At 43.5% G+C, this 22,688-nt stretch overlaps 1 protein-coding gene and 1 pseudogene across 2 annotated transcripts in view; one reads left to right on the top strand and one right to left on the bottom strand.

Annotated features, from left to right (window-relative positions):
• The window catches only part of ITGA9 (integrin subunit alpha 9), a 387,176-nt gene that overhangs the window by 337,184 nt on the left and 27,304 nt on the right, over nucleotides 1-22,688 (top strand). For both annotated transcript variants that reach the window (XM_054481130.2, XM_054481129.2), the window contains exons 24-26: nucleotides 3,781-3,906; nucleotides 6,310-6,429; nucleotides 11,419-11,520. In XM_054481130.2, coding sequence (XP_054337105.1) covers nucleotides 3,781-3,906; nucleotides 6,310-6,429; nucleotides 11,419-11,520 — 348 coding nt within the window. The remainder of the gene's footprint in view (nucleotides 1-3,780; nucleotides 3,907-6,309; nucleotides 6,430-11,418; nucleotides 11,521-22,688) is intronic.
• Nucleotides 16,313-16,950, bottom strand: LOC129033108 (NADH dehydrogenase [ubiquinone] 1 alpha subcomplex assembly factor 4-like; annotated as a pseudogene).

Genomic DNA, 22,688 nt, shown 5'->3' with positions numbered 1-22,688 from the left:
AACTTAATAGGAATCAGAACTATGATTGCCTTTGAGGTGGGGGGAGTGGGCAGTGGGAATTGACTGGCAAGGGACTGGTGGGAACTTTCTGGAGTGAGAGACAAGTTCAGTACTTTCATGGGGGTGGTAGTTACTGGGTGACATAATTCATCAAACTGCACCCTTTAGGTCTGTGGATTTTAATGCCTGTAAATTTACCTCAATAAGAAGAAGTTAGGAGAAATGAAAGAAAGAATCAACTATCTGTGTATAGTGTTTAACTTAATCATGTGGTTGAATGCTTAAAATTTTAAAAGAATGATATATTAATCTATAATACTCTTCATTCTTATGTTTCACACAATAATTTTATCCAAGTGTGCATCTTCTGAGATTGATGGGTATCATTTCTAAGCCACATTTTTAGTCAGCAGTTTACCAGAATATATCATCTACAATTTGCCTAATTTATTTGAAATGCAGAACTTCTTGAATCCATGTTGGTGCTGAAATTTGATTGGCACACACCATCGCCCACTTGTGTAGCACTGCAGCAGTTGTTTTCCTCATTTGTCTTGCAAGTGAATATTCATGCTGCTCCCCACATCAACAGCTTACATATTGCTTTCTAAAATGGGCTTTCAAATATTTATCGCAACTTTCAACAATTGAACCCAAGGAATAATTACCAAATCTTCATTAAAGCTCATTGCCTCCTTCCCATTGTTTCCCTCTCATGACCTCTAAAATCATCCAAACCTGATGTTGATTGAGATCATTTCAGGCTAGTGTGTTTTCCCCAAATGTTGTGGTTCAAATAAAGTAATCGAGGCTGGGTGCAGTGGCTCATGCCTATAATCCCAGTGCTTTGGAAGGCCAAGACAGGCAGATTGCTTGAGCTCAGGAGTTAGAGACCAGCCTGGGTAATGTGGCAAAACTCTATCTCTACCAAAAAAAAAAAAAAAGAAAGAAACCAGCAAAAAACAAAACAAAACAAAAACTAGCCATGTGTGGTGGCATGTGCCTATAGTCCCAGCTACTCAGGAGGCTGAGGAAGGAGGATCACCTGAGCCCAGGAGGTTGAAGCTGCAGTGAGCTGGACTACTGTACTTCAGCCTGGGAGACAGAGACCCTGTCTCCAAAAAAAAAAAAAAAAAAAAATTTCCAAACTATTAGACACTTTTAAAGGACAATAAATCCCAAACTGTGAGAAACTTTCATAGGCAACATCCTCTTTTCTAATAGTTTAACTTGAGGATATAAACCTTCACCTTATTTATTTTCAGACATATATAGTAAATCCTGGAATGTATTCAGATCAAAGATAAAATAGAGATCAATTTAGCAAATTTTGGTGGTCTTGTTTTATAATTCACTATTAGTAGATTAGCATTGTTAGCTTTAGTTTATTTGTGTAGCAAAAACTGACAAATAGAATCTAATTAAACTTAAGAGCTTCTACACAGCAAAAGAGACTTATCAACAGAGTAAACAGACAACCTACAGAATGGAAGAAAATATTTGCAAACTATGCATCTGACAAAGGTCTGATATCTATCATCTATAAGGGACTTAAATTTGCAAGAATAAAACAACTCCATCAAAAGGAGGGCAAAGGACATGAACAGACACTTTTCTAAAGAAGACATACCTGCAGACAACAAGCATTTGAAAAACTCAATATCACTGGTCATTACAGAAATGCAAATCAAAACCACAATGAGATACCATCTCATACCAGTCAGAATGGCTATTATTAAAAAGTCAAAAATTGGCCCGGTGTGGTGGCTCATGCCTGTAATCCCAGCACTTTGGGAGGCTGAGGCAGGCGGATCATGAGGTCAGGAGATCGAGACCATCCTGGCTAACACGGTGAAACCCCATATCTACTAAAAATACAAAAAAAAAATTAGCCGGGCATGGTGGCAGGTGCCTGTTGTCCCAGCTACTCGGGAGGCTGAGGTAGGAGAATGGCTTGAACTCAGGAGGCAGAGCTTGCAGTGAGCCGAGATCGCGCCACTGCACTCTAGCCTGGGCAACAGTGAGAGACTCCATCTCAAAAAAAAAACAAAGCAAAAGTCAAAAATCAACAGATGTTGGAGAGGTTTTGGAGAAAAGAGAATGCTTATAGACTGTTGGTGGGAGTATAAATTTGCTCAAACATTGTGGAAAGCAGTGTGGCTATTCCTCAAAGAGCTAAAAACAGAACTGCCAATTGACCCAGCATCCCATTACTGGGGATATATATACCTAAATGAATATAAATCATTCTACCATAAAGACACATGCACATGAATGTTCGTTGCAGCACTGTTCACAATAGCAAAGACATGGAATCAACCTAAATACCCATCAAAGACAGATTGGATAAAGAAAATGTTGTACAGATATACCATGGAATACTATGCAGCCATAAAAAAGAATGAGATCATGCGCTTTGCAGGAACATGGATGGAGCTGGAGGCCATTATCCTTAGCAAACTAACACAGGAAGAGAAAACCAAATATTGCATGATCTCAATGATAAGTGGGAGCTAAATTATGAGAACTCATGAACACAAAGAAGGGAACAACAGACACTGGAGTCTACTTGAGAAAGGAGGTTAGAAGGAGGGAGAGGAGTAGAAAAAATAACTATTGAGTACTAGGCTTAGTACCTGGGTGATGAAACAATCTGTACCAAAAACCTCCATGACACAAGTTTACCTATATAACACACCTGCACTTGTACTCCCAAACGTAAAATAAAAGTTAAAAAAAAAACAGCAAAAAAAGTTTTTGTTCCCTACCATGAATAAAAAGTTGAAACATTCTTGAACAACTATATTTTACTCAAGGGCATTATAGACAGGGCAATTTAACAGATGCCTGTGGTTAGCCATGGGATTGTAAGCACAATCCTAAATTATGAATTACTAATTATTAATTTTCTGGTTTGACCTCACATCCTGTCCAGTCTTCAGCTACAACCAGTGTGATATGATGATATATAAAGAAGACTTCATTTTTTCCGACAATTCCTCAATTTAAACATCAAAAAGAGTGCTGTTCTTAAGGAACTCATCAAGAAAGACTAAGCGCCATTGTTTTGTTTCTGATGTTGCTGTCAGTCAGCACCATTGCCATTGCTGTCAGAAGCAAAATCAAATCACTCACCAAGAGCTCAGCAAGCATGCAGGTTCCCGTCTGGCTCAGGGCAGAGACTGGTCAGTTGTTTTTTTGGTAGCAAAACTCTGGCTTTAGAGTTGGACCGAAAGCAGTCCTGCTTGCTGCTCATTCCCTTTCTCTAGAAGGACCCCTAAGGAGTTTTATAGCACCCTGGGGGCTTTCTAGAATGGTTGAAAACCTCTGGCAGCAGATCATCCATCAGGTTTGGTCCCAAGTACCAGACCTGGGTTCTTGACTCCATGACTGTTGACCAGTGACCTAAGTTGAGTCTCATTTTCCTCATTCAGACAAGAATTGCTTGTAAGGATGTTCTTAAGTGTGCTTTCAAAACCATGGAGTATAAGGCTTATTTTACTCCTTAAGTCTTCCTATTTCCTAGTCACATCTCATTTGCATGTTATATGTCATCTCATCAATTATTGGGGGACCTAAGAGCCACATTTTCCATTATTTGGCCCCGTTGATGCTACAACTTCTGCCTTTCAGCTTTTCAGCCATTGTTCTCCACTTCAAAATGGACAAGGAGGAAAGGTGAATTGAGGTTCTACCACTCCTGCCTCTACAATAAGAGGCTCCAGCATCATGATTCATTCTTGAGACTGACTCCTCTGACAGGCCTCTTTTCATTTGCAGGTGGGCCAAGAGAAGGGAAACTGCTCTTTCCAGAAAAACCCAACTCCCTGCATCATCCCTCAAGAACAAGAAAATATCTTCCACACAATATTTGCTTTTTTCACAAAGTCTGGAAGAAAAGTCTTGGTAAGGATTTGTTTAGTGGCTGGGGTAACACGGGTGGTCCTCACTCAGAAGACACCAGTTTTCTATTTGATATTTATTATTTCCTAAATCTGGTTTTAATCAATTGACTTATAAAGGCACAGACTGTGGTCAACTCCTAATTTTCAGTCTGAGGTTTCAATCAAAATATTAAATTTACATTCCAAATCCTATTACCTGGAAAAGGGATAAATCTTTGCAACCCACCAAGCACAAAGTAAAATGTTTTTTCCACTAGAATGAGTCTAAACAAGAGTGACTATTCTTGTGCAAACATTTTGGGAAACTGTTTGATAATATCTACTAAAACAAAACGTGTGTATCCTATGACACAGCCATTCTACTCTTGAGTATATCCCCAAGAAAAATGAGTACTTGTGCCCCCCAGAAAAGACATGAAAAAGAATGCTCACAGAAATGTTAAAATAGCTGAAAGCTGAGAACAATGCAAATATCCATCAATAGGAGAATAAGTAAGCAATTGTGGTATATCCATACACTGGAATATTACACAGTAATGAAAAATAACAAACTACTGCTAATGAATGAATCTCACAGACAGAATATATTGAGTGGAAGAAGCTAGAGACAAAAGCCACATATTGTAATATTTCACTTATACAAAGTTCAGAAATAGCGAAAACTAATCATGATGATAGAGGTCAGGAAAGTGGTTACTTTCAGAGGAATATGGATGGGATTGGGCATGAGGGAGCCTGCTTAGATGCTGGAAATGTCCTACATCCTAATCAGGGTGGTGGTCCTCCAGGTATAAACACATGTAAAAATTTATAAAGACAGGCAGGGCACGATGGCTCACACCTGTAATACCAGCACTTAGGGAGGCTGAGGGGGTGGATCACCTGAGGTCAGGAGTTTGAGACCAGCCTGGCCAACATGGTGAAACACTGTATCTACTAAAAATACAAAAATTAGCCGGATGTGGTGGTGGGCGCCTGTAATCCCAGCTACTCGGGAGGCTGAGGCAGGAGAATCGCTTGAATCAGGGAGGCAGAGGTTGCAGTGAGCCAAGATCGTGCCACTGTACTCCAGCCTGGGCGACAGAGCAAGACTCTGTCTCAAAAAAAAAAAAAAATTATAAAGACATACACTTCAGATTTGTTCTATTTACTATATTTGTTACACCTCCATTTTTAAAAAGTGAAGGTATTGAAGATGGAATGACAATGCTTTTCCAAAGCCTCCTTTTTTTATCTTTGGTTACATTTCTATAAGCTCCTTATTTCAGCCCTGGCACATCTCACCTTTATCATTTCCTTTCTCATTCTTTTCTCCTGTTGGAGAAGGATGACTGTTTGCCACTTGAAAGGTTTTTTGTTTGTTTGTTTGTTTTTGTTTTTTTTTTGTTTTACTTACATAGTGAGGGTGATATTGTTTAAAGCCCTTAGACTTGTTAGATGTAGTGATACCTAGTGATTTTATAGTTACGACTCTGTCTGGCTGAAAATTTTGCCCTATAGATGAAACATCATCAAGGTATGTGTATGCATTTTGGAACCTATCATATAAAAAAGAAAACTTTTGTAACTTAAATTTGGGATTTATGTTTTTGGTTTTTTGTTTGTTTGTTTGTTCGTTTGTTTTGAGATGGATTCTTGCTCTGTCGCCCAGGGTGGAGTGCAGTGGCATGATCTCGGCTCACTGCAGCTTCTGCCTCTCGGGTTCATGCAATTCTCCTGCCTCAGCCTCCCCAGTAGCCGGGACTACAGGCGCCCGCCACCACGCCTGGCTTATTTCTGTATTTTTTGTAGAGACAGGGTTTCACCATGTTGGCCAAACTGGTCTTGAACTCCTGATCTCAGGTGACCCCCCTACCTCAGCCTCCCAAAGTGCCGGGATTACAGGCGTGAGCCACTGCGCCCAGCCGAGATTTACATCTCTATTGTAACTTTTGTGTTTCCTTGAGCAAGAGTCACATGACTTCTTAGCCCTCTTATTTACCCTACCTAATAAATAGGCATGAAAGTATATTTGCCACTACACAGGTGGAAGTCACGTAATGTAGGAAATGTGTCTGTGTTCAAAACTCATAAGAATGTTTTCAGAATGCAAAATTTAAGTGTGTGGGCTTAAAAAAAAAAACAATTATTTCTCTTTGTGAATTCATCCAATTCTTGGTAGGATAAACTAGTGAGCGGTTTTCTCCCAGTTGCTTGACTTAAAGGCATGCTCTGGTTCCCACCGGGTGGGAAATCCCTTGAATGCCCTCTGGTGGCGAGAAAGAATGATTGCATCTTCTTGTGGATTTCCTCTACCTGGAATTGCCTTAGTCACCAAGGTCATGGAGCCCACTACTCTATAAATTGTTGTGGATTTGTCTTTGTTCTTAATTCCATTGGAAATTTTTCTGACTTTTCTTCTCAGGACTGTGAAAAACCAGGAATTTCTTGCCTAACAGCACACTGTAACTTTAGTGCTCTTGCTAAAGAAGAAAGTCGTACTATAGACATTTACATGCTGCTGAACACAGAAATACTGAAAAAGGTAAGCCCTAATGAACTGCACTTGTAGGATGCATTTAGAAGCATTTGAATTGTTGACATCTGATTTTTGGGTAAAAAAAAGGAAAAAGGAAAGCATTTGAATTGGTGTCCTCATGACACTCTGGCTGCCCCCCCCTTTTGGCTGTCTACAAGAGACTGTTTTTATTTTTATGTATTTAGGGTGTACAAGTGCAGACTTCTTATATGAATATATTGTATAGTGATGAAATCTGGGCTTTTAGTGTACCCATCACCTGAATAGTGAACATGGTACCCAATAGGTAACTTTTCAACCCTCACCCCCCTCCCACATTTTGGAGTCTCCAATGTCTGTTAATTCCACTCTTTATGCCTATGGGTACCCATTACTTAGCTCCCACTTATAAGTGAGAACATGCAGTAGTTGACTACTTATGAGTTATTTCATTTAGGGAAATGGACTCCATTTCCATCCATGTTGCTGCAAAAGACATAATTTAATTCTTTTTTATGGCTGAGTAATATTCCATGCTGTGTGTGTGTGTGTGTGTGTGTGTGTGTGTGTGTATATATATATACCACATTTTCTATAACCAGTCATCCGTTGATGGACACTTAAGTTGATTCCCTATCTTTGCTATTGTGAATAGTGCTGCAATAAACTTACCAGTGTAGGTATATTTTTTATACAATACTTCTTTCCCTTTGGGGATATACCCATTAGTGTGATTGCTGGATGGAATGGCAGTTCTATTTTTAGTTCTTTGAGAAATCTCGATACTGCTTTTTTGATCGTACTAATTTACCTTCCCATCAACAGTGTATAAGTGTTCCCTTTTCTTTGCATCCTCACCAACATCTGTTGTTGTAGTTGTTGTTGTTGTTTAACTGTTTAGTAATGGTCTGGCTGCCCCTTTTGAAACTTTTCCAGCAAGTGCCATTGGTAATTTTGCTGGTAGACAATGCCAGGATAAAATACCAGACCCTTGCTACTCAAAGTGTGGTCCGAGGACCAGCAGCATCAGCATCACCTGAGAGTTTGTTAGAAATGCAGAATCCTGGGCTCCACCCCAGACTTAATAAATCAGCATCTTCATTTTTAACACATTCCCCAAGGATTTTGTTTGGCCATTTAAGTTTCTCATGCTTTAGCTTGCATCAGAATCACCTGGAGACCTTGTTCAAACGCAGATTCCTTTGGGGTGGAGTCTGAGGCTCTCCAGTTGCCGCAAGCGCCCAGGTGATGCCAGTCCTGCAGGTCTAGGGGCCTCGCTTTGGATGAAGGTTGGCTAACCTTTTCTGTAAAGGGCCAGTGGTAAATATTTCAGGCTTTGCAGGCCCTACAGTCTCTTGCAACTGTTCAACTCTGCCATTGTATTGTGAAAGCAGCCATAGACAACACTCAAATGAATGGGCATGGCTGTGATCCAGTAAAACTTTATAAAAACAGGCAGAGGGCCAGATTTGACCCATGAGTCCTAGTTTAAACGACAGTTTGTTTTGGTCCAACTTTTGAACCTCAGGTCACTTTGCTATTATGAGTTTATCACAGGTGGTTCATTAAAAAAACACCTCAACCAGTGCATCGGTGGCTCTTGAAGAATCATGCAAATTTCCTATGATTTATTTTAAGATGAGAGCTACTGAGAGGCCACTTCCAACAAGATGCTGTAAAAATAATTACATGTGAAGATAAAACTAAATATGCATGTTAGCCACAGAGATTCCAATTATTTTTCTTTAGAAAGACTAAATGTGTTAATCTGTACAAACCTATCCGCGTGTGAATGAATAGCCTTAGAAAAGTCATTCTGTGGTTATTTTTAAATAGGCACAGAGGTAACACACTGACCTGAGAGGATGCAGGCGTCAGGGGATGTTTTTCCATTTTCTATCTGTAGCCATTACAGCCCTCACACACCCGAAGAGAGCTGTGCATAGTTCTGGTTTCTCTGGTTTGCTCTGGAGGGAAACTGGTTTGGGGCAAGTTGGACTCACACCGCAGTGCTTTCTTCTCCCTTTGTACCTGTCCCTTTATAAAGGACAGTGTTGGAGGAGGACCAGGCCTGACTTAGAGCACCACTGGCCATCCTCTGATTCCATAAGGGAGGCTGGAAAACCCCACATCTGGAGAAGTACCTTCCTGAAATGTGTCCCCAGGCCAGGCTGGAGGACTATGCCTCTGCATATGTACCTGTCCTGTTTGTATTCTTCACAAATGGTGCTGCAGACAGTTTTATTGCCTGTGCCATACTTGCCACTGCCCATAGAGCCCTGGTGACAGCACTGGTGGCTGTAAGCCACTCTGATGTTTCCTTTATCCTCAACCCAGATGGCTGCTGCTTGCACTTCAGTTATTTGCACTTAATCATGCACAGCTCTGCAGCCTGGTTCTTCTGCATTTCTATCCCGGCAGCCAGTGGTGACCCTTCGCCAAGGAACATGTCCCAGTGACTACTGTCCCCATGGGCCAGCCAGGCCAGTAGAGCCGCAGCAAGAGAGCTGAAAGCTGTAGGGTGTCATATGAAGCCTTCAAGGCTCATTCTCCATGTGCCCTTTCAGCAGAAACCAGGAGCACTTCCAGGTGCAGAGAAAAGCTTAGAACAAAGTTGACCTGGAAGCCAGATGGGGCCCCAGCTGCTCCCAGAGCTTCAGTTGCCCTGAAGCCAGCTACAGCCTCCCTTGGGGAGTACAGCCCACATGGCTCCAGGCCTCCCAAAGGATGTGGAACAGCGCCAGCCTTGTGGTTTGCCTGGGCCTGCAGTCGTGTTTATTTTCCTTTTGACCTCAAGATCTGGCCCCAGACAAGGGAATTTGAGGTTTTACTGTTTTGACCTTAACAAGTTTTCATTTGAAATGTGGGATCTGATTTTTTAAATCACTGTAGGAGCCGGGCACAGTGCCTCACGCCTGTAATCCCAGCACTTTGGGAGGCTGAGGTGGGCATATCACAAGGTCAGGAATTCAAGACCAGCCTGGCCAACATGGTGAAACCCCATCTCTACTAAAAAATACAAAAATTAGCCTGGCGTGGTGGTGGGCACCTGTAGTCTCAGCTACTCAGAAGGCTGAGGCAGAAGAATCGCTTGAACCTGGGAGGTGGAGGTTGCAGTGAGCCGAGATCGTGCCATTGCACTCCAGCCTGGGCAACAGAGTGAGACTCCATCTCAAAAAAACAAAAAAAAATCACCGTAGGATTTGGATTTCTTTGGAAGTATTCTTCTTTCAGTCTGTAAGGCTTTTCTCACTGATTCTACAACCGTGGGGGCCCATCCTGTGCCAGATTCCTCGTCTGCTTGGCCTGTAACGTTGGCAGTTATCATCATTATCGTTATTAATATCCAAGTTTATTTTTATTTATTTTAATGTTTTTATTTAAAAAAATATTTTTAGAGACAGGATCTTGCTCTGTCACCCAGATGGGAGTACAGTGGCGCAATCATAGCTCACTGCAGCCTCAAACTCCTGGGCTCAAGTGATCTTCCTGCCTCAGCTAGTCCTCAGCTAGGACTGCAGGCACATGCTACCATGACAGGTGCATTTTTTTTTTTTAATCTTTTGTAGAGATAGGATGTTTCCCCAAGCTGGACTTTACCTCCTAGCCTCAAGTGATCCTCCCACTTCAGTCTCTCAAAGTGCTGGGGTTACAGGCCTTAACCATTGTGCCTGGCCCAACATTATTATTATTAATCAAGATTGAAAATACAGCATATCCTGATACATAAAACCCCAACTTTATAAAACTGTTAAATTGGTAAAAGATTATTTGTTGCTTAAAATTATTTCTTGCTTAAAGTGAGTTAACTGGAGTAACTCTTTTGAATGACAAGCTTCCCAAAAGCATTTAAAATGTGTTTTGTGGTTGTTTTAAGAAAAGAATGATAATTGATGCATAACTCCCAAGTCACATACACAGACTGGGGTCCCTGTGTGCCCCAGGAAGGTCTTTGTGGTTTCTTTGGCAGAGATGAGCAAAGGGTACCCTTGGAACTGTTTTCTGTGGAGTCCTCTACCTTCCTGTTTCTTTGAGGGTTTAACCAAAGGTGGCATTTGAGTGTAAGCCCCTTGCATGACAGGCAAGCAGGGTAGATGTAGGGGGGGACACCACAAGACACCTTGCCTGTGGAGCCCCTCCTGCCCCACAGGTAGAATGTTGAATGCACTAGTTCTCTGCTATCTGTTTCCACGACAGAAGCCAGGCTGCCCTTCTGCTCCATGATCAACCTGTACCACTGGCTTGAGGTTCTGGCTTCTCCCCAGGCCACAGTTTTTCCAGTCCCTGTCTTCTTCCAAATTCTTTCTCCATCTCTGCTTTGGCGCCATTTTCTGGTTATCTGGATCAGTGTCTTTGAATCTGAGCCCGCAGGAAGGCCTCTGCCTGCCTCTGGCTGGGGATGATTCCTGAGTCTTAGATGTGCTCCCTTATACCCCTGCCCCTTTCTCCTTAATTTATAAGCCAGATATTTCCCCCTTCCCCATCTCTCCATCAGGCATCCTCTTTCAATGTTTAATGGTTTTGGTTCCAAAACGACTTCATTTAAGAGCAAAGAAAGAGTTAAAAGCAACTCATATGAAGGGTTTGAGGGTTGTGGTCAAGGCAGGAAGATGCCTATAAAATGCAGATCAGATGCCTTCTGTGGAATGCCAGGCCTAGATTTGCTGTACACAATTAAACAGCTTTATTTATCCTCAACTCTTTGTGAACATGTCAATATCAATATCCAAATATCTGGCTCTAACTGCTTGGAAACCACAGCACACAGCTTGCGTGTGTTGATTACTGGCAAACTCCATCATTTCCCAGCATCCACCATGATCTGCAAAGAATCCTCAAGAGAGACCCTAGTCTGTGTTTATGTGGGTGCCTGGGATGGAGAGGTATCTAGTTCAATGATAAAATTTTTGTCTGGGCTACATGGAATCATGGAATTTCAGTTCTGCCCAGTCCCTCTCAAGGCCCAGCCATTATCATAGAAAAATCTTCGAGTAAGTTGTGTTGTTTCTTCCACAGGACAGTTCGTCTGTCATCCAGTTCATGTCCCGCGCCAAGGTGAAGGTGGATCCTGCCCTAAGGGTGGTGGAAATAGCTCATGGGAACCCAGAAGAGGTGACGGTGAGTCAGCCACCCCAGGACAGCCCTTCTCAGAGGGCAAGGGAAGCTGGATGACTTGGAGACCTGGAGCTGGAATTTGAGGGTCAAGACAGTCTCTGAGCCAAGATGTTGGGTTTGTGGCAGACCCAAGACTATGCCTGCCTTGGCTTCCAGGCCCCCCTGGAGAACTTCTGTGGTTTGTTCTTGTGATAGCATTGCCCTTTAGGATGCCATCATTATGTGAACGTTTCCTGCTATGATTGTCCAAAGGGAAAGTGGTCTGAAAGTACCCCCACCTCAACAGGGTTGGATTTCCACTGTGGAGCCAGGACTATTTATAGCTTTCTTAGACCTTTCCTAAGGCAGACCACATCTGCCTTACCTGTCACATTACTCCATGGGTAAATACTGTGTTTTGGTTTGGTTTGGTTTGGTTTTTAAGAGACAGGGTCTCACTCTGTCACCCAGGCTGGAGTGCAGTCATAACTCCCTGTAGCCTTGAATACCTGGCCTCAAGGGATCCTCTCACCTTAGCCTCCAGAGTAGCTAGGACTACAGGCACACTACCATGCCTAATTTTTAAATTTTTTTAAATTTTTTTGTCAAGATAGGGTCCCACAATGTTGCTCAGGCTGGTCTCCAACTCCTGGCTTCAAGCAATCCTCCTGCTTCAGCCTCCCAAAACACTGGGATTACAGGCAAACACTGGGTGTTTTAAAAACAAGTTGTTTGAATGACTTAAAGAGATTGCATCCAAATTGCCAAGACCTAGTAACTGCTCTTTAACTATTTACCACCCCCTTCTCCTCCATAAAGTGCAGTTGGCACCAAGGCCTCAGAGACACAGGAGGGTGTGGCAAACCACGAGGCTGAGAGTGGAGGTGTGGGAGAGGCTGGAGGGAAGCTGTGGCCTTGGAATTTTATTGCCTTTTATTGTTGTTCTTGCAGGAGCAGGGGGGTTGAGGGGGGTTCATCCTGTATTTGACGCCCACACTCAGATCCCAGAGGAGTAGAGGAGGAGACAGCAGCCGATGCACTTCTTTTGCCAGTGAGCTGTGCAATGATGCTACCTTTCTGCGTCCCCTTCTGTGGAATTTACCCTCTCTTAGAACAGTCAGTGTTGCTGTGACACATTTACAAAAGTGATAAGTTTATAACGATTATGTGCTTAGAAACTGTTGTTAACTTACTCTCTGACAACAGTGGAGACACCACATGTCGAAATGTCAGAATGGGGTTCAAACCAAAGACCACTCTTAGAAGACCCTGGTTGGGAAGGGTTCATATAGAAAATAAATGCTGGGCAGGCAGATCACCTGAGATCAGGAGTTCAAGACCAGCCTGACCAACGTGGCGAAATGCTGTCTCTACTAAAAAATATAAAAATTAGCCGGCTGTGGTGGTAGGCTCCTGTAATCCCAGCTACTTGGGAACTGAGGCAGGAGAATCACTTGAAACCCGGAGGCGGAGGTTGCAGTGAGCCGAGATCATGCCACTCTGCTCCAGTCTGGGCAACGGAGTAAGACTCCGTCTCAAAAAAAAACCAACAATAATAATGCTTAGGACCTCAATAAAACTTCAGTCCTGCCCGTTTTTGGTGAGTAAGAGATGAGAACATCAGTGAGTCTGGGATGAATATGAATTCCTGAATGAGGGGTTGGGCATTCCCTACTCAGTGAGGAGAACGAGTGTTCCGTGCAGACTTTTATGCTCTACTCACAAGATAAGTTGTCCAAGCACCATTTTTGTTTGTTTGTTTGTTTGTTTGTTTGAGACAAGGTCTTGCTTTGTCACCCAGGCTGGAGTGCAGTGGTTCAATCATGGCTCACTGCAGCCTCCACCTGTCGGCTCAGGCCAGGCACTAATTTTAATAATAGAAACCAAATGGAATGATGCTGGGTCATTTACTACTTAGGGTCAGTTTTTCTGGCAGGTCAGATATTTGGAGTTGGCGTTTCCCTTTTCTTCCCTGCCTTCTGGCCATTTAACTGCTAATTCAGACCTCCACCTGGGAAGTGAAAAAGAAAAGTGGTTCCCTGCTCATTGTCATAGTTCTGGTTTAAAAGTTCTATAGAACGAAATACATGCCCAACAAGAGAGGTTTAGAATGTTCTGGTAAACCACAGTGTTAATAAGTAGAAGCTAATGGAAATAGCTAACAGGTTTTCTACACGTGGAATCCCTTGTGTAGATGAAAAGAAAAATCACTGGGCATATTGCCTTCCATTATAGGACTAGACTGTGGGATCCAGGAAAATGTTGCTTAACATCTCGTTGTTGGATTCCAAGTCATCTGTACTGCCCCAAAATACCACTTCCATTAATTACTGTTCCATTTTGAGCACTATGGTGATATTTTCATTATCAAGAGTTCTTGGGAAGAGGCTGAGGTTTTTTTTTTTTAGCACTCCTAAGAAAAAATTAACACACATGGGAATTCCACAATGCCCCTTCTCCCTTCTTTCCATGACTTTGCCTTTTCAGTCCATGAGCTACATTGAAGTTCTACAATCTGTTGTTCTCAATTTTCCTGGCAGGAAAAAAAAATCTTTTCTGAGTAGGAAGGTTTGCCTTTTTAGAACAAACACGTTCTTCCCTGCGTGATTCTTCTGAATGCCTGGCCTTCTGTCAACTATCAGTCTGAAGGGGAATTTCCATAGAGCCTCACCACCAAATTTAAATCAGGCAAAGTTTCAAAGATTTTAGATTAGGCACCAAATTGTTATGGCCTTGGAAGGAACAGGAAATGTACTTGCATTTGGTATCGAGCAGGGTGTGAGTGGGGAGAAAAACAATCAGATTTTTAAGCACTTAACGTGTGCACGGTGGTAAATTTAACTGATGGAGAAATCAAGCAATTTTCCTGTGATTTTTTTTTTAACAGGAGTTTTAAAATACATTTTATATTGAGTAGTTATTTCATGTTTTCTTAAAACAATTATTGAACTAAAAATAAACTAGGTAGTTTGTTCACATAACAAATCTACATTCAAAGACATGCAAACAAATTTTCCACTTAGTCCATTTTTCTGTTCTCAGCATTACTACAAATGCCTCATTCTGTCATCACGTTGAATTCTTCAGCATCTTCTATATCATTTCCAGGGCATCTCTGGGAAGTAGTGATGCCTGTCTTCCCTCAGAAGCACACTGATAACCCCAATATACCCACAATTCACACTTTTTTCCTTCTCTGAGGTATGCTGTTTTTTGGCACAACAGAAAAAACACACTACTAGGATATGAAAAACTGCATTCTGGGCCTGGTTAGGTCATAAACTACAGAACCTTAGGTCATATATTCTCACTGGGTGCTTGTTTCTCCACTGCAAAAAATAATTCATATTTGCTTGGTCCTTTGTAGTCCTTTACTGTTTCATTTATCTTCATGATGACCCTTAAATTTAAGTAAGGTAGTATTATGCTCATTTTATAGAAGAAATTCAATCTCAAAGAGGATACAGCCTCCCAAAGATCCCACAAGCAGTAATATATTAGGCAGAGCTAAACTCACACTCTCACTCAATATCCTAATATGTACATGCCATGCTAATAAGTGTGCTAAAATGGATGAAGCAGCAATTTCTCGGGTCCCTTCCAATGAGCCTGTCCTCTGCTTCTACTTGATATTTTTTCTCTCTTCTCTCAACTAGTGTTAACATCCGAAACTATATATAATCACCACATTTCATTTACCATGTTTTTTTATTTAATTATTCTTTAAATTTTTCTACTTCCATGTTAAATCCAGAGAAATTGTTACTTTTTCGAAAGTTTCTACTGCTGCCTGCCTCTGAAGGCCACGGGACTTACCTATTTGTTTGTCAAAGCAGAAATGCCCAACATTTTGTAAACACTAATTTTTTTTATAACTGTAAAGACAGTTATTCCATACTTAAAACCAATTCAAAATAAAATAAATCCTCAATACTTCTTATTCCCTGGGGTAGTAATTTTAATTAGATTCTATTGATTCATTATTTTCTCCTGTGTGCCTTTATTTGGGAAATACTGTTAGTCTACCTTGCTATCAAGTCTCTTTCCCTAACAAGAAAACGTCAGTCTTACAAGTCAGGAAAGCTTTTACTTTCACTATCACATATGAAGAATGAACTAAACACCTAACTTGGAAAGTAAAACTTAAATGAGAGATTCAGGACATTTCCCAAGGGGTCATCTGACCAATTTAAGAGTTGGTATGATGTGCCTAAAATAACAAATTAACTCTTTTACTTATAATAAAGGTACAGATGTACTGATTAGACATGCTGACATGTGCATATAACATATGCCTAAACCAAATTAAAACAAAATATATTCCATGACAATCTTGAAAAGTCAGGGAGCTCAATACATATTAAGAGTATGCTCTCAGCCAGGCGCGGTGGCTCACACCTGTAATCCTAGCACTTCGGGAGGCTGAGGCGGGTGGATCACAAGGTCAGGAGATCAAGACCATCCTGGCTAACGTGGTGTAACCCTGTCTCTACTAAAAAATACAAAAAAAAAAAAAAATGAGCCGGGTGTGGTGGCGGGCATCTGTAGTCCCAGCTACTCGGGAGGCTGAGGCAGGAGAATGGCATGAACCCAGAAGGCGGAGCTTGCAGTGAGCTGAGATCGCGCCACTGCACTCCAGCCTGGGTGAGAGAGCGAGACTCCGTCTCAAAAAAAAAAAAAAAAAAAAAAAAAAGACTATGCTCTCACAATGACAGCATTAAACATTTGGTAATTAACATAATTTAATATGCCAAAAATGAGAAAATATGCAGGATGAGGGATGAGGAGTACACATAAGAAATTTTTGTGATTTTCTTCATTTTGATTGTATTGCTTTCTTGTCTTCAGGAGGGAAGATTTTGACTTCAAAAGTAACAAAATATTTAAGAAGGGTATTCACATCTTCTGTTCTAAATGGTATTCTTGCACCATTTTCCCAGCAGTCCATGTTTCTGGATAAAGTTTATGATTGTTAAGAAGTATCAGTGCTTCTACAATGGAAATTTTGCCTTTGGGAATGCTCTTAATATTTATCATATCAAAGTGATGGCCTTTCAGCAGTCTGAATTCCTTTGGCTCTTGATGTGTTTCAGCAGCTTTTACCTGCGCGGAAGACACAAGATCTTTGGAATCAACATACACATCTTTTAGAAATGGCAGCAGCTTGTCATCTTTATGAGCAGTCTCTCCCTTAATTTCTGGATAGAGACTAATCTGCTCTCACAGGAGGCTGTTGGTAGAGGGGTGCCTGGGAGTGGGAGGGGGCTTCATCTTGCCGATTTCCCATTCCGCTCGGTTCTCTAGGTTGAAATGCCTGATCCTGCGAGTCACCGCAGCCCCCATCTCATAACATGATGCCCTCAGGTTTACACCACACGTTTACACCACACGTGGGAACACTGGCACAGGAAGCCTCCAGGGTGTCTGGAGCATGCGCACATGTCCTGTGATTCTTTATATCTTTTATTTGTATGCCATGGTACAAGTTGTGCTTTACAGAGCATTTGGGTGAATAACTAGAAATATGTCATACATTCTTGAGGCTTTGCCTGATTCACTAATGACAGGCTCCAGGGCCTTTCTCAGGGAACGTGTTAGCATGTTTCTAGGACCAGCAACATCAGCTGGACCTGGCTCTGTACAGACCCAAACCTGAGAATGCCATGTGAGACCTGTGTGACTACAGAATCAAAGTGCTGGTTGTGAGGTGCCAATTACTTGTTGAATTTCATCTTCAACCCAACTCTACTTACCTTTCAGGGAGTGAGTAGAGGGTGAGAGGGGAAAATTCAGAAAGTGTTGTTTGAGGCCCACAGAAACTATAAAGATGAAGAACAGGAGAAACGTAGTTAATCATGCCCTGGAAAGCTGGCCCGCAGAAAGAAAAGGAATTTATCTCCGAGAAGGCCTTCAGAAAGAAAATGAGTAGGCTCCGGAGACGTTCATCTCTCTTCGTGCAGCCATAAAAAGTTATCAGATGAGGCTGAGGGGTGAAGTCACTTTCTCTGGTCCCTGAATTGGTTACTGAGGCCCACAGAAGAGGAAAGGACCCCATCACCTGAAGCCAGAAACTCCCCCAAGGCAAATCAAGACTTTATGGAATCAGCTCTGTTACTGCAAGACATCCCCTCCAACTCCAGTCTCAGTCTGTATGAGAAGCGTGTATGAATTTTTGCTATTTTCTTGATATTTTCAAATAGCAGAATACATGATAAACTTGTAAGTCCACAGATGAGTTGGTAAGCTGCTGCCATATGGAGCATGGACCAGCCTGAAGTCTTTGGTGCCAGCCGGAAAGACTGGCTCTGTCCCATTTCAGCAGAATCAGAATGGATTCGAAGGCTATCCAGTGGAAGTGCTCAGAATTGCACTGGAAGGCTGGAGAACCAGACGGAAAATCAGAGGGATCTGGAAACCTGAGGGCTATAGGCTGCGTCCAGGCGCAGGAAGTCTGGCATGGTGTCCTGGACACTGGACACAGCTATCCCTGGCTTCTCTCTACCTCGTGCTCTGGAGTCAGGCAGAAACCTTTCTACTTTCTGGAGTTGCTGAGAAGGTTCAGTGATACCAGCATGAAGCTCCTAGAAGAAGGGCTCGTGCATAGCTGCTGCTCAGGGCGGCACAGCACCTCCGCAGTCCTGCCCACATGTGAGTTGCCCCTTCACACCACTCCCTAACACTGCCCCCACCAAAGATGCAAGCCTGGTGTCTCAACCAGAGAGGCATCTTTCAACATGGCAAGCAAGATTACTCCAAAAAAATGCCACTTACCATTCCTTTGGTGTACTGCTTCTAGAGGCAAAGTTTACTGCTTTTACTGTCATGAAATAGACTGTGACTTGTTATTTATCATTTATGTGACCAATTATAGTTATAATCATGTTCCATATGACAATAGAATCTTTCCCCCCTTGAACCTCACATTATGCTGAGATGTAGGATGAAGAGGAGGGTTGTTGAAGGGTCATCACCACCCCCATCCTATGCCATCAGCAGTGGGTGGTGAGCAGTTCTTTCTCTTCACCCACCTCCCCACATGTGAGAATTAAGCTCTGACCATCAAGAATTGAGACAACTCTCAGTATAGTTTGCCAAACACACGAGTCATATTTTCTGATGGTCATCATTTGCTTATTTGTTTGATGAATATTTATTGAGGGCTTGCTAAGAGCCAGGCACTGTGCTAGGCAATGGGGACTGGATGGGGAACAAAAGAGACATGATCCCTGCCCTCCCAGAGCTGGCCGAGGGGGCAGCAGTCAGCAAAGACGCAAACAAGGATTCTATTTCCAGTTGAGGTTAGTCCCCAGGGAGTAGCTTGCTTTAGACTGGGGGTCAAGGAATGTTTCTCCAAGGAAGCTGAGACTGGCAGATGAGAAGGAATTCGCTTGCCAAGCGTGAGGAAGAGTGTCTCAGTTGGGGAGGAGAGCTGTATGGAGCCCCAAAAGGCTTGGCCTCTTCAAGGCACTGAAAGACCAGGTAGCAGGAAGCTGGTTAGCAGTGAAGAGAACCGTGGTAGACCTAGGCAGGGTCCATGCCAGGTAACAACACTGGGCGGTTACAAAGGAAAGCCATTGAAAGCTTCTGTTTGGAGCAGGGAATGGCATGATCCAATGTATATTCTTTAAAAATCCTAGGCCACTGTGTGGATGGTGGATTGTAGGGGCAAGGATGGAAATAAGGAGCTGTTCAGAAGGCTGTGACTATCACCTGGCAAGAGGTCAGGGTGGCAGAGGAGATAAAGCAAGTGGACAGTATGTCTATGTCAGTGAAGGTGCAGTGACCGGTGCCACTCACACATAAGGAATGCTTATCCTGGAGGGCTGGGAGTGATCCAGTGTCATCTCGATGCAAAGCCCCTTGCACAGCACATCGACAGTGTCACTCTGTTAATAGTAGCTGTCATTGCATAAAGAGATGGCCAAGGAGATGAACCACATGAAAAATGAGCCTCCTTCTCCCCAAATCCTCAAGTCCTGGTCAGTTTACTCTAAATCAAAGTTTCCAGTCGTCATCATGACTATGATCATCATCATTATTATTTTTAGGCAACAGAACCCATTTCTAAATTGAAATATGCTTTGGTTGACTCAGGGGTGAGATTCCTGGAATTCCCTCTTGGTGGCTTCCATACCCCTCACTGGACCCGTGGGCTCTAAAGAAGCCACTGCTATGGAAAGTTGTATTCTCAGAAGGTTGCCCAGTCCATCAGAGGCTTTCACTAGATGCTAGTTATACCCCCAGTAACTATGAACAAGATGAAATTTTTACCCTCAAGACTTCCACAGCCCCAAACAGGTCAACACACATACACACACACACACACGTGCACACACATTCACACCCCTGCAGCACTGTGTGCATACGTGCCCAGAGTATCTGTGCTGAAGAGGTCAAGACAGGCTTCACAGAAGGAGTGACCCCTGAACAAGTATTGAAGGAATTTCCCACGTGGACAAGGAAGATCAGGCATTCATGATGAAGTCAGATGGTGTCTTGGGCTGGATTCTCAAAAAGCAGACCCTGAGATGAGGGCATCATGTAAGCAGTTTATTTAGGGAGATGCTCCCAATGAGACCCGGAAATAAATGGGACAGGATAGGAAAGAGGAGAAGGGAAGCAAGGGTGAGATTTCAGGGACCATCTTAGCCTCACCCTAATCTTGACCTCGGAGTTGGTCCTGCCTGGAAGCAGGGGAGCTGGGGTCTCACACTCCTGTATCTGCCAGTCATTGGTTGGGGCTGTTCCAGAGGTAGTAACCCCAAGCCACTTTACCCTCTAAAAGTGAGGCAGGCCTCTAGAAGTGAAGGCATGACAAACCTAGGGGCTGGGCAGGCTGAATCAAGAGAGGGGACCCAAAGGGATCTGGGCAGAGAACCGAGTCTTGGCCACAGATGGAAATGTTCTGCGCTCAGTGCTTGGGTGCTCCGCTCAGTGTACGTGTCCATGTCCCATTAAGATGAATGACCTCATTGTGTGAGGTGTGCTCGAATCTGCTGAATTCCTGTGAAGTGCTAGGCATGTGCTATGATTACCTCCTGTCAGTCTGACATCACCCCTGTGAACTAGGCACTACAACTTCCATTTTCTGTTGAAACGGAGGCTCCAGGAGTGAAGGAGCCTGCCGGATGCCCCACAGCCGGTCAGTGGAAGAGCCATTTCTGGCCACAGCTCTGTCTGTTGGCCAGCCCTGAGTCTCCCTTGACCCCTTACCCCTCTGGCCTGTGCTGTCCTGTAGCCCAGAGCCCACACACAGAGCAGGTGGGAGGAATCGCATTCCTGGGTAGTAGACAGCTGACCCTCTGTCTTAGGAGTGACCCTTGGCTCTAATGGCCTCAGGAGCACATCATGCTCAGATTTATTTGGTGGTCAGTTGGCTTTGGAACTCTTCCCATTGTGTCCTGGTCCTTAACTAGATGCACAGATGTGCAGTCAAGGGGAGAATGAAGGCTCCTCGGAATTCTCCATCGCTTGAAGTAAATGAGCTCTATCCCCTCTCTCTCTAAAGAGCAATGAGAGGATTATGGGGAGTAGTAGATAGGAAACCTCTCAGCATGGTGCCTGGTGCACAGTAATTACTCTACAAATGTGATCCATTACCAGTAACAGGAATTAGAAAGCCCAGCTCATTCCTCTGCAAACTCTGACAGAGCAAGGGATTTTGGAAACATGACACCTGGCAGGCATGGGGCATGTTTGACATCTCTGTTCATCACAGCACAGACTTACAGTGCCAGTCTTGCCAAATGTACACTTTATTTTCTGTTCATTTATGTTGTCTCCATAAGTCTCCCTGTGCCTCTGAACTGGCTGCCTTCTAGGCTGAGTTCTGAGAGCCATCTGAGGCATGGTTCTGCTGAAAACATTTATTCCAGCCCCAACCACCCTGTCTCCCTCCTCCCTCCCCAACACCTGCACTGGCTATTAGATGGAATCAGAATCAGGTGGAAATGTCATCTCACTGTCACAGATGTTCTTCTCTTTCCACTTCTTATTTTATATAAATTCCTTCCTTCTGTTGAGACAAGTGTGTGATGTTGACTGCAGAGAGCATCTTATCCTTGTCATTGACCTTCAGCTGGCCTAGGTCTGGAGTTGAACCTCCTCTTGGATGGTATGGACCGAGCTGTCCCTCCGTCTCTGGAAGCCCTCCATCCAGCAGAAGCCTGGGTGAGATGTACTGCCATTGTGATCATATTCTCAGGCCTTGTGGAGACATGGGTATTGCCAGCTGTTACAGTAGGCATATTTGCATTGAACAGAACATAAAAGTTTCCAGAAACACAGAAGTGAATCAAATAGTGTGGTTTAGGTTCACCCACTGCCTCAGACTGGAAGCTGGCTTCTGGCCACTCCATGACACCAGCTTGGCAACCTCAGGTGCATTAAACTCTACAGAAGCAGGCAGGGTGCCAGTGTCTGGACCTGCCTCAAAGGCCTGTTTGCCCTCCGCAAAGGCCCCCTTGAGACAGATCCTCATACTCCTCATTTTCGTCTGTTTTGTTAGTCAGCGTCCAGTGTGTGAGCCCTCCAGCCAGGGTCCGCACCAGGCCATCAGCCATCCCTTCACTGGCCAGAGCTCCTGCCTTCTCAGCTTAGCCTGCTATGACCCTCACAGCCACTCCCCCAAAACCAGCAGACTTCTCCTCCTCCTCAGTCAGTCTTCTCCTTTCACACCACCTCCTTTCTTACTGAAAGCGTGGATCTAACCTGGGGAAACCATTTCCCCCGCAGCCCTCTCACGGGGAGTTTTTCCTTGTACTCCCACATTCAGTTATCTCTTCCGATCTAGATTCGTTTTGCAGTGTACTTTGCAAAATGCAAATCACATCACTGCCCTGCTCAAAATCCTCCAGTGGCTTCCCATTCCTCTTAAGGTAAAGCATGGAGATCTTACTGCAGCCTCCAGCTCCTGTCACTCCAGCATATCATGAACATCTTCCTGCTGCTTCTTGTTCATCCTGTTGGCTCCAGTCCACTGGCCAATGGCAGTGTCTCACCCTTGCCAAGTTCACTCATGCCAAAGGGGGTTTGCACATCATGTTCCCTCTCCTTGGAATGATCTTCCCTCCCTTGTTTAGCTGGTAAACTTCTTCTGCTTGTGCTTTCACCTTCAGTTCAAATGGCTCCTCAGGGAACTCTGTTCACTCCCATGCCTCTATCATGAGGATCTTTTATCATCATGAACTTCT

Source organism: Pongo pygmaeus, chromosome 2 (assembly GCF_028885625.2).
Source record: "Pongo pygmaeus isolate AG05252 chromosome 2, NHGRI_mPonPyg2-v2.0_pri, whole genome shotgun sequence".
In the NCBI taxonomy this organism is placed as follows: domain Eukaryota; kingdom Metazoa; phylum Chordata; class Mammalia; order Primates; family Hominidae; genus Pongo; species Pongo pygmaeus.
This window is presented reverse-complemented; position numbering and strand designations above follow the sequence as displayed.